Consider the following 12,767-nt stretch of genomic DNA (forward strand, 5'->3'; position numbering starts at 1 on the left):
CCCGTTCTCTCCGCAGCCCCGACCCGCTCTCGGGCACGCCCCTGTGACTCCCGCCGCCCCTGCCCCACGGAGGAGTCGCTGGCAGGATAGAGGGACTGCGGAGGATCGGCGTGGAATGGATGCGCCAGTAAACAGGAGCTTAGGAAAGGTTCGTGCAGCAATCCTCCCTTCCTCCACCCGCCCGGTTAACCAGTAATGCGAAGGGGAGATAATGCGTATGCAGCAACCTCACAGTGAGTCAGACCCACTCCTGCCTTCAGGGAACTTGAGGTCTGGATGGGGACACAGGTACAGAAGTGGCTGTTACGATTCAGGGTGATACGTGCCATGACACAGGTAGGCCCTGAAGCAGCTAGGATCCAGTAGAAGGGACTTTTGCATTGGGCCTTGAGGGGTGGGTAGGAGTTAAACAACTAGAAAAGGGAAAGACATTGATGGTAGAGGGAACAGCAGATGCAAAGGCTTCAAAAGAAGGAAGAACCTGAATGTTCTCAAATGGAAAGTCTGGTTTTTGGGGGGTGAGGGCACAGGGCCCCTCATCTTCACCTTCTCAGTGATGCCTCTATTCCTTCGGACCTGCTGTGCCAGAGCCTGGCCTCCGCTGGCAGCTGCCTGGGAGCTGACTGACACAGCAGCCAGAGCTGCCACAGGCTCACACATGGTGAGGGTGCGCTTCTGTGCATCCCGTGGAAGTCCATGGCCCAGGATTTGGTACACTTGGCAGGCCTCCTTTAATTCAGGGCCAAAGGCAGTCTGGAACGGGCCAAGAAGGAGGGCATGGGTGTCTTGCAGCCGCCAGCCACCATCCCCTGAAATAGCCATGGGAAAGGTGGGCACAGAGGCCAGATTTTCCATCAGCAGGAGGACCCACAGTGCCATCATGGCCATCACCCCTTGCCACACCCAGCAGGCCCCCCAGCCCAGTTTGCACACTTGGGAGAAGACTCATTGTTCCCAGGGCAGCCTGCTCTGTTCCCAGCCAGAAGGGTCCTCAGAAGCCGTCCCACCAGCCATCACTTTACAGATCAGGAGACTGAGGCCCAGAGATGAGGAGCGCCTTGCCTGAGGCACAGAGGAATTAACAGCAAGGCTGGGGCAGGACTCTGGCCCCTGACCTTTGAGTTAAAAAGCTTCCAAAATCAGAGCCTCCGCCCCTGTGTTGAACTCCGTGAGACCTACCGCCCTGAGCCCCAGCTCCACCCTCAGGACAACACCAAGCCTGCCAGTTCCCTCGGCCCCAGGCCACCGCCTATCCAGAGGAAACTCACCCAGGCCCTCATTTTCCAGATGAGGAAACCAATGCCAGAGAGGGGACGAGTCAGAGGACACACTGAAGGAGACCTGGGTGTGGAACAGACACTCAGGATGCATGAAATCAAACCTGATGCCCTTGCCAAGTGCTCCCCAAGTCCCTGGGGAGCCAGAAACCCAGCTTCACGGTGTTGCCTCCTCAACCTGTCCCTGGTCCCAGAAATGACAGAAAATACATTTTCATTTGTAATGTGGTGTCTTGAATGGGATCCTGGAGCAGAAAAAGGACATTAGGTAAAACTAAGGAAAGCCTAGTAAAGCTGGACCATTGTTAATCATAGTGTATCAACATTGGTCCATCAAAGGAAACAAACGCACCCTATTATCATATTAAAATAAAGGACACTGGGTGTGGCATATAGGTGAACTTTCTAAACTATCATCACAGTTTTTCTGTAAATATAAAGTTGTTCTTAAAAATAAAGTTTATGGCTGGGCGCGGTGGCTCACGCCTGTAATCCCAGCACTTTGGGAGGCCAAGGCGGGCGGATCACCTGAGCTCAGGAGTTCAAGACCAGCCTGGCCAACATAGTGAAACCCCATCTCTACTAAAAATACAAAAATTAGCTGGGCGTGGTGGCGGGCACCTGTAATCCCAGCTAGTCAGGAGGCTGAGGCTGGAGAATTGCTTGAACCCGGGAGGCAGAGGTTGCAGTGAGCTGAGATTGCACCATTGCACTCCTGCCTAGGCAACAGAGCAAGACTGCATCTCAACAAAATAAATAAATAAATAAAATAAAATAAAGTTTATTAGGCCAGGTGCAGTGGCTCACGCCTGTAATCCCAGCACTTTGGGAAGTCGAGGCAGGCAGATCACCAGGCTGGTCTTGAACTCCTGGAATTAAGGAATCCACCCACCTTGGCCTCCCAAAGTGCTGGGATTACAGGCATGAGCTACCCCACTGGGCCAAAATACAGTTTATTTTAAATATAAAGTTTGGGAGTGTATACACACACACACGCACACACACACAGCATTGGAAAGCAGGGACTCTTGTGGACTGGAAACTGAGAGGAAGGCTGCCATGGCCAGCTACTCTTCAGTGGCCCCTTGGCCTCCCTCCACACCCCCATTGCCCCTGGGCGAGGCAGCAGCAGGGGTGGGGTGTTGGTTACCTCTCGAGAGGGCCCCGACTGTAAATCCCCGGCCAGAGTGCTTTGCCAGGACAGGGTGGGCCTCCATCCAACAGCCTCCACCACAGTGTTGGCTGCCCCTGCAGAAAGGCCTCCACTGCCCTGTGTTTGCAGAACACATTCCACACTGCCCTCCCACACCTCCCAAGAGCCAGCAAGGAGTCAGACAGCCCGTGACCCGGAGACGGCACACACAGCATGAAAGGGGCAATGGACCCAAGAAGGAGCAGAGCCTGACAAACAGACGTTGAGGAAAGCAGACCCGATGGAGGACTGGGAGCAGGGCTCCCAAGACTAAACTAGAGACAGACATTTAAAAAATGCTTGTTTAAAAACCACATCCGAGCCGGGTGAGGTGGCTCACGCCTGTAATCCCAGCACTTTGGAATGCCGAGGCGGGTGGATCATCTGAAGTCAGGACTTCGAAACCAGCCTGGCCATCATGATGAAACCCCGTCTCTACTGAAAATACAAAAATTAGCCAGGCGTGTTGGCACACACCTGTAATCCCAGCTAGTCAGGAGGCTGAGGCAGGAGAATTGCTTGAACCCGGGAGGCAGAGGTTGCAGTGAGCTGAGATTTCACCACTGCACTCCAGCCTGGGCGACAAGAGCCAAACTCCATCTCAAAAAAATAAAATAAAAATAAAAAAATAAAAACCATACCCCTCTATTGAAATGGAGCCCATGGAGGAATCGAGATTTGAGGACAGTTTCAGGATCCAAGCAGCCTCATAGCCAGACAGAATTCTAGGAGAGGATGGAGGAGAGGCAACGTTGGTCCCCACTCAGCCTTGTTTCCTTCATAGAAGTCATCTTACTGAAATTATAACTATAATTATATGTAATTAGGGGTTATCCCTATCGGAAGTAAATTATTATAGCATGTACTTATTTACTTGTTTACTTTATTATTACTTTTTTGAAATAGGATCTCACTCTGTCATCCAGGCTGAAGTGCAGTGGTGCAGTCTCAGCCCACTGCAACCTCTGCCTTCTGGGCTCGGGTGATCCTCCTACCTCAGCCTCCTGAGTAGCTGAGACTATAGGTGCACCCACCACACCCAGTTTATTTTTGTTCTTTTGGGGTTTTTGGGTTTTTTGTTTTTGTTTTTGTTTGTAGAGACCGGGTTTTGTGGCCCAGCGAGGTGGCTCATGCCTGTAATCCCAACACTTTGGAAGGCAGAGGTGGGCAGATTAACTTGAACCCAAGGGTTTGAGACCATCCTGGGCAACATGGCAAAACCCTGTCTTCACGAAAAATACAAAAATTAGCCAGGTGTGGTGGCTTGTGCCTGTAGTCCCAGGCGCAATGTGGGAGGATGGCTTAAGCCTCCATGTTCCCCAGGCTGGTCTGGAACTCCTGGCTCAAGCACTCTTCCTCCCTTGACCTCCCAAAGTGCTGGGATTCCAGGTGTGAGCCCCTGCGCCCAACTGTCCTTGTCTATTATAATAGGGCCTCCTCTAGAATGCCCTGTTTTCTGGGGATCACCCCTGGTATCACCAATGCCTAGAACATTTTCTGGCAAAGGAGTTGCTCTTAATAATGATTTGCTGGACGGGGCGTGGTGGCTAATCCCTGTAATCCTAGCACATTGGGAGACCGAGGTGGATGGATTGCTTGAGGCCAGGAGTTCAAAACCAGCCTGGCCAACACAGTGAAACCCTGTCTCTACTAAAAATACAAAAAATTAGGGGCCGGGCGCGGTGGCTCAAGCCTGTAATCCCAGCACTTTGGGAGGCCAAAACGGGTGGATCACGAGGTCAGGAGATCGAGACCATCCTGGCTAACATGGTGAAACCCCATCTCTACTAAAAAATACAAAAAACTAGCCGGGCAAGGTGGCGGGCGCCTGTAGTCCCAGCTACTCGGAAGGCTGAGGCAGGAGAATGGCGTGAATCCGGGAGGCGGAGCTTGCAGTGAGCTGAGATCCGGCCACTGCACTCCAGCCTGGGCCACAGAGTGAGACTCCGTCTCAAAAAAGAAAAAAAAATACAAAAAATTAGCTGGGCATGGTGCTGGGCACCTGTAATCCCACCTACTCAGGAGACTGAGGCAGGAGAATCACTTGTACCCGGGAGGCAGAGGTTGCAGTGAGCCAAGATGGCGCCACTGCACTCCAGCCTGGGCAACAAGAGCGGAACTCCGTCTCAAAAACTAATAATAATAATAAAATAATAATGATTTGCTGAATGAATGACAGCAGGCAGGCATGAGTCTTCAGACCAAAAGGCTTAAGGGTGCCAACAACATTAAAATTTGGCTTAATCACTTTGAAAAACTCTTCAGTAATATCTATGAAAGCTGCGCATGCCAAGGTCTATACCAAGAGTAGTGAACATGTGTGGCCACCAAATATATGTGCGAGAATAATCCTGGCAGCTTTATTGGTAAAAGCCAAAGCTGGAGGTAACTCCAATGTCCAACAACAACAACAACAACAAAAGGAATAATAGATAACCCGCATATGCTATCTCCTTATACTGCAATGGTGGGTGGTAATAAAAAATGAATTACTGCTACCCACAGCAACATTTTTATTTTCTGTGTCTGATGCTTTGATGTCCTGGGGCCTAGCTGACCATAGAGAGGCTGCCCCTCCCAGGACTAGAGATTCCTTCTCAGATGCCAATGGCCACCCCAGAGCCCACAGCCCACCACCTCCTCTGTCTCTCACACTCAGGGCCAATATTTCCCTGCCCTGATCATACCAGGGCCAGGTACCAGACAACTCCGGACAGCTCCTCTGTCCCAGAGCCCTGAAATTACTCAAACCAGCCAGTCCAAAGCCTGCTCACCCTGCCTTGACTGTTTCTTCCCACAGAAACCCCAATAAAGGCTCTTGCTCACGTTTCCCTCTCCTCCCCCTGACTCCAGCAGACCCCAGCGCTCTCCCGTGTGTCCCCGACCCGCGCCGTGTGGTGCTGCCCCTGCTCTTGGGAACTGTAACAAACCATCTTCTCAAGGGCAACATCCCCTGATTTATGGGCCTCACTACACCTGATAATAAAACCCGCATTTCAAGCAGCCGGCGCAGCAAGCAGGGTGGAGTGAGGCGCCACTGCTCTGCTCTCAGTAACTGGTTCCACTGGGCGGCCAGGGACGTGCGGTGCCGCCGCCTGCGCCGCCTGGTGCTGCTGCTGTGGGCGCCTCTCCGCTCCGAACTCAGGACTTGGGTCCTCTGAGCTCTGATCTGAACTGTGCCTGCCTCGCTTCCTGGCTGGCTGGCCAGGTTCCCCAAGGCTCCTCCAAAGGGAGCCACGGGAGGGACTTCCTCCTAGTGTTTGGGGGTGCCCCGCAGGCGGCCCTGCTAAGTGGGAGCAAACAGAGCTGCTGTTTGGGGGGCTTTTCAGGCTGCCTGGGGGAATTGGGGGAGACTGCCTCAAAGAGTAGGGGGAGGCTGCCTGGCATAATGGGGGGACGCTGCGGGACGGAGGAGGCCCCCCGAAGTGGGGCGGGGGGGAGGCTGCCCCGGAGGGGAATCGGGGAGCCTGCCCGGGGAGTCGGGGGAGCCTGTCTGGGAGAGTGGGGGGAGCCTGCCCGGGAGAGTGGGGGGAGCCTGCCCGGGAGAGTGGGGGGAGCCTGTCTAGGGGAGTGGGGGAGCCTGTCTGGGGGAGTGGGGGGAGCCTGTCTGGGGGAGTGGGGGAGCCTCTCTGGGGGAGTGGGAGGAGCCTGTCTGGGGGAGTGGGGGGAGCCTGTCTGGGGGAGTGGGGGGGCCTCTCTGGGGGAGTGGGGGGAGCCTGTCTGGGGGAGTGGGGGAGCCTGTCTGGGGGAGTGGGGGAGCCTCTCTGGGAGAGTGGGGGAGCCTCTCTGGGGGAGTGGGGGGAGCCTGTCTGGGGGAGTGGGGGGAGCCCGCCCCGGGGAGTGGGGGAGGCTGCCCTTCACTCTCAGGAGCTCAGTGTGAGGACCCCGGCCCCCACGGGGACCTAGTGGCAGGAGGCTCCCTACCCTCAGGACCAGGGGCACAGTGTTGAATAGAAGAAGGACAAAACACTCTCTCCCTGCCCTGCCTGAGGCCCCGGGGGAGGCCGCCAGTGGATTCGGGAGCGTGAAATGCTTCGGTGATGCCGCGTGGGTCTCCCTGAGCGCCAGAGCTTACCACGGGGGCCGCACTCAACACAGCCTCAAAAATACCGACAGGGTCATTCTCCCGCAGTAGCTCCAGAGCCCTCGGAGGTCAGGTAAGACGCCTCCTAAGGACAGGGCCATGAGGGGTCAGCAGGACTTTATCTGATAAACACTGAAAAGATAAGAGTGGGGAACAAAAATCAAAAGGAAAAATGTTACCCACCTCGAGATCCAAGCCATTCTAACAGACTTTGCTTAAAAAAGAAGGAAGGCCGGGCGCGGTGGCTCACGCCTATAATCCCAGCACTTTGAGAGGCCAAGGCGGGCAGGCGGATCACGAGGTCAGGAGATCGAGACCATCCTGGCTAACACGGTGAAATCCCGTCTCTACTAAAAATACACAAAATCAGCCGGGGGTGGCCGTGGGCGCCTGTACCCAGCTGTTCGGGAGTCTGAGGCAGGAGAATGGCCTGAACCCGGGAGGCAGAGGTTGCGGTGAGCCGAGATCGCGCCACTGCACTCCAGCCTGGGCGACAGAGCAAGACTCCGTCTCAAAAAAAAAAAAAAAAAAAAAAAGGAAGAAAAAGAAGAAAAAGAAAAAGGAAAGGGGAAGGCAAACACTGGCTGCAGACAGGGCAGTCTCCCCCCTACACACACACCTGCCCCCAACACACACACACCCCAACACATACACCCCCAACACACACCCCACCCCACACATGCCCCCAACACACACACACCCCCAACACACACACCCCGCCCCCACACATGCCCCCAACACACACACCCGCCCCTACACACACACCCGCCCCAACACACACACACCCGCCAACACACACACACCCGCCCACACACACAACCGCCCCCAACACACCCGCCCACACAAACACACCTGCCCCCAATGCACACACACCCCCAACACATAACCCCCAACACACCCCGCCCCCACACATGCCCCCAACACACACACCCGCCCCTACACACACACCCGCGCCCAACACACACACCCACCCCAACACATACACACACCCGCCCCCAACACACACACACACCCGCCCCCAACACACACCCGCCCCCAACACACACACACCCGCCCACACACACACCCGCCCACACACACACCCGTCCCCAACACACACACACCCGCCCACACACACACCCGCCCCAACACACACCTGCCCCCAACACACACACACCCCAACACACACACCCCCAACACACAACCCGCCCCCACACATGCCCTCAACACACACACCCGCCCACACACACACCCGCCAACACACACACCCGCCAACACACACACCCGCCCCCAACACACACACCTGCCCCCAACACACACACACCCGCCCACACACACACCCGCCCCCAACACACACACCCCCAACACACACACCCCCAACACACACCCCACCCCCACACATGCCCCCAACACACACACGCGCTCCTACACACACACCCGCCCCCAACACACACCCCAACACACAACCCGCCCCAACACACATGCCCCCACCCCAACACACACGCCCCTGCCCCAACACACACACAATCCCGCTCCAACACATACACCAGCCCCAACACTCACCCCAACACACACACACCCACCCCAACACACACACCCTCCCCAACACACACACCCCAACACACAACCCGCCCCAACACACACGCCCCCACCCCAACACACCCCCGCCCCAACACATACACCAGCCCCAACACTCACCCCAACACACACACACACCCGCCCAACACTCACATGCACCCACCCCAACACACACCCCAACACACAACCCGCCCCAACACACACACCCCAACACACAACCCACTCCAACACACACACACCCGCCCCAACACACACACCTGCCCCAACACACACCCACCCCAACACTCACGCATCCCAACACACACACACCCCAACACACAACCTGCCCCAACACACACACCCGCCCCAACACACACCTGCCCCAACACTCACACACCCCAACACACACACCCAAACACACAACCCGCCCCAACACACACACCCCAACACACAACCCGCTCAACACACACATACCCCAACACACACACACCCCAACACACAACTCGCCCCAACACACACCCACCCAGCCCAACACACACACCCGCCCCAAAACACACACCTGCCCCAACACTCACACAATCCCACCCCAACACACACCCCAACACACACACCCGCCCTGACACACACACACCTGCCCCAACACACCTGCCCCAACACACAAACACACCCGCCCCAACACACACCCCAACACACACACCCCCGCCCCAACACTCACACAACCCCACCCCAACACACACAGCTGCCCCAACACACATACACCAGCCCCAACACACACACACCCAACACACAACCTGCCCCAACACACACACCAGCCCCAACACACACACCCCCACCCCAACATACACACACACCCGCCCCAACACACACACACCTGCCCCAACACACACACCACAACACACACACACATGCCAACACACACACCTCCACCCCAACACACACACCCCCACCACAACACAAATACACATGCTCCCAACACACACACCCGCCTCAACACACAAACACACCCGCCCCAACACACACACCTGCCCCAACACACCCCCACCCCAACACACACACCTGCCCCAACACACACACACACTCACCCCAACACACACATGCCCACCCCAACACACACACCTGCCTGAACACACACACACCCACCCCAATACACACCCCCACTCCAACACACACCCCCAACCCAACACACACATACCAACACACACACCCCCACCTCAACACACATACACATGCCCACAACACACACACACCCATCCCAACACACCCACCCCCAACACACACCCCGCTCCAACACACACTCCCCCAGCCCCAACACACGCCCCCGCCCCCAACACACACCAAACCCCAACACACACACCGCTGCCCCCAACACACACACGTCCCCCAACACAGACATACCTCCACCCCCAACACACACTCTTGCCCCAACACATACACACCCCAACACACACACAACACACACACCCCCCACACAGCCCCGTCCCCACACATATCCCCAACACACACACCCCCACCCCAACACACACAGCCCCGCCCACACACACACCCCCCAACACACACACTCCTGCCCTCAACACACACACACTCGAACACACATACACACCCCAACACATACACAGCCCTGCCCCAACACACACACACCCCAACACACACCCCCAACCCTCAACACACACACACACCCTTGCCTCCAACACACACACACACCCCTGCCACCACCACTTTCCTCTTATCAGCCTGAGACAAAACCCAAAAACTTTAGGTGGCCAAAAGCCTAAAATGGAACAAAAGGGGGAGAAGAAGAAGAAGGAAAAAAACACCCTAGATATAGGAAGGGGAGAAAAGAGGAACCAATAAAATATATATAAATAAATACATTTATAAAATATACAATAAATAAATTATATATTATATAAATTAAAACAAGTGTCCATAATTCAACCCAATTAGAAATCCAAAATGTATATCTAAAAATGTATATGACAAATGATATATATAACAATATATGACAAAATGCATATACCAAAAGGATTCACATAAAAGGATTAAAAGGGCATTGACTGGCTTTTGTGTCTCTAAACAAAACAGGCTCTAAATTAACTTTAGCATTTGCTAAAATGCACCAATTAACAAATCTTCATGGACTTAATCCATACTGTGGTTCAAATTATAGTTATGCCTGAGGGTCCTACTAAATTTATTTTATTTATTTATTTGTTAGTGTTTTAATTCTTCTGAGATGAAGCCTCATTCTGTTGCCCAGGCTACAATGTAGTGGCATGATCATAGCTTACTGCAGCCTTGAACTCTTGGGCTCAAGTGATGCTTCCACTCAGTCTCCCAAGCAGCTAGGACTACCGGTGTGCACCACCACAGCTAGGCAAATTTTATTTATTTATTTTATTTATGTATTTATTTAGTAGACATAGGATCTCATTATGTCATCCAGGCTGGTCTCAAACTCCTGGCCTCAAGCAATCCTCCTGCCTCAGCCTCCCAAGCACCGAGATTATATGATACCTTTAAAGCCCTGATACTATATGAGCCAGTGCACCTAGCCCCCAACTCAATTTAAACATTGGACCCCCAGCCAGGCACGGTGGTTCATGCCTGTAATCCCAGCACTTTGGGAGGCCGAGGTGGGCAGATCACGAGGTCAGGAGATGGAGACCATCCTGGCTAACACAGTGAAACCCCATCTCTACTAAAAATACAAAACATTAGCCAGACGTGGTATCAGGCGCCTGTAGTCTCAGCTACTCCTGAGGCAGGAGAATGGCGTGAACCTGGGAGGCGGAGCTTGCAGTGAGCTGAGATCGTGCCATTGCACTCCAGCCTGGGGGACACAGCGAGACTCCGTCTCAAAATAAATAAATAAATAAATAAATAACAAATAATTAAAATACATAAACATTGTACCCCCTTATAATCTTAAGGAGGTAACTTAATATAAAATAGAGGGAAAATAGATATGCTTAACTGTAACGGCAGCCCTGCCTCACCTTCCTGTAGTTACAGTACCCATCGTCTTAAAATATCACGCACTGGGTATAGATGCTTACAGTAATTAAAGTAAGTGCTTACAGATTGGCTCAATAAATGGGACCCCATGCACCTCCAGCTGAAATGTAATTTGGTCCGGGTGAGGTGGCTTACACCTGTAATCCCAGCACTTTGAGAGGCCGAGGTGGGAGGATTGCTTGAGCCCAGGAGTTCAAGACCAGCCTGGGCAACATAGTAAGACCTCGTCTCTATAAAAAAAAATTTAAAAAATTAGCCAAGCATGGTGGTACACACCTGTGGTCCCAGCTGCTTGGAAGCTGAGAAGGGAAAATCACTTGCGCCTAGGAGGTTGAGGCTGCAGTAAGCCAAGATCACGCCACTGCACTCAACATGGGAGACAGAGCAAGGTCTTTTCTCAAAAAATAAGTTAATTAAATTAAATAGTTAATTTGGTTCAATATAAGTTAAAATAGGCCCTCAGGGAATCATGCTTATTATATAAAGCCTAACTAATAAGGCCGTGATTGTTCCTATTGCTGCTCTGTTTAACGGTCCAGTTTTACCTGTTCTTAAACCCAGGAAAAACAAAGGGCTCCCGATGGTAGATTTCTACAGTCTTCATGCTGTGGTCCCACCCGCTGAGGCCCCCACACCCAACAGCCAAAAGCATTAAAATTAAAATTATTATTATTATTATTATTTTGAGATGGAGTCTTGCTCTGTCGCCCAGGCTGGAGTGCAGTGGCACAATCTCGGCTCACTGCAAGCTCTGCCTCCCAGGTTCACACCATTCTCCTGTCTCAGCCTCCCAAGTAGCTGGGACTACAGGCACCCACCACCACACCTGGCTAATTTTTTGTACATTTAGTAGAGACAGGGTTTCACCGTGTTAGCCAGGATGGTCTCGATCTCCTGACCTCATGATCTGCCCACCTCAGCCTCCCAAAGTTCTGGGGTTACAGGCGGGAGGCACCACGCCCAGCCCAAATGCACTAAAATTATTAATTCCGCCCCAATCAACAACCATGAAGTATTCTGCGCTGACAGATTTGGCTACTACATTGTATTTGATACCTATTTCAACAGGCTTTCAGCCACAGTTTGCCTCTGCCTCCAAAGGGACACACTGCAGCTGGACCAAGCTGCCCTGGGGGAACCCCACAGCTCTGCCAGGGCACACTGTTATGCAGACAATACCTTCCCTACATCCACCTGCTCCAGGGGCACTGGCCTGGCATGACACTGATAGCAAAAGATGTTGGACATGGCAAAAAATGTTGGCATGACACTGATGGGAAGAGATGTTGGCATGACACTGTTGGGAAGAAGATGTTGGCATGACATTGATGGGAAGAAGATGTTGGCATGACATTGATGGGAAGAGATGTTGGCATGACATTGATGGGAAAAGATGTTGGCATGACACTGACGGGAAGAAGATGTTGGCATGACATTGATGGCAAAACACGTTGGACATCCAAGTCCAACATCTTTTAGTTCTCTTTGGGTTCTGATGGCAATATATTCATCATTTACAAAATTTTACTTATGCTACTGATGCTGTTACTTACACAGTGGCCCACCTGAAGCAGGACTTTCTCCCACAAAAGGCTCTAAATCTGTTCAAGTTAAAATCAGCAGGTACCCCTGTGAGAGCCCTCGGAGACTCCTGCACTGTGGA

The 12,767-nt window shown here is 53.1% G+C and overlaps 1 protein-coding gene and 1 long non-coding RNA gene across 2 annotated transcripts in view; one reads left to right on the plus strand and one right to left on the minus strand.

The window, feature by feature from the left end:
- The first annotated feature begins 11 nt into the window (after window positions 1-11).
- On the plus strand, window positions 12-4,606 carry LOC144330394 (uncharacterized). Its single transcript, XR_013396537.1, has 2 exons — window positions 12-148; window positions 1,288-4,606. It is a non-coding gene; the product is annotated as an uncharacterized LOC144330394 (long non-coding RNA).
- LOC144330393 (uncharacterized) overlaps window positions 140-12,767 on the minus strand; it is a 55,084-nt gene continuing 42,456 nt past the window's right edge. The window contains exons 5-6 of the mRNA XM_077941709.1: window positions 1,269-1,341; window positions 140-809 (exon numbers count right to left, since the gene is read on the minus strand). Coding sequence (XP_077797835.1) covers window positions 406-809; window positions 1,269-1,341 — 477 coding nt within the window. The 3' untranslated portion in view covers window positions 140-405. The remainder of the gene's footprint in view (window positions 810-1,268; window positions 1,342-12,767) is intronic.

The sequence above is a fragment of the Macaca mulatta genome, chromosome 7 (genome assembly GCF_049350105.2).
Source record: "Macaca mulatta isolate MMU2019108-1 chromosome 7, T2T-MMU8v2.0, whole genome shotgun sequence".
Lineage (NCBI taxonomy): Eukaryota > Metazoa > Chordata > Mammalia > Primates > Cercopithecidae > Macaca > Macaca mulatta.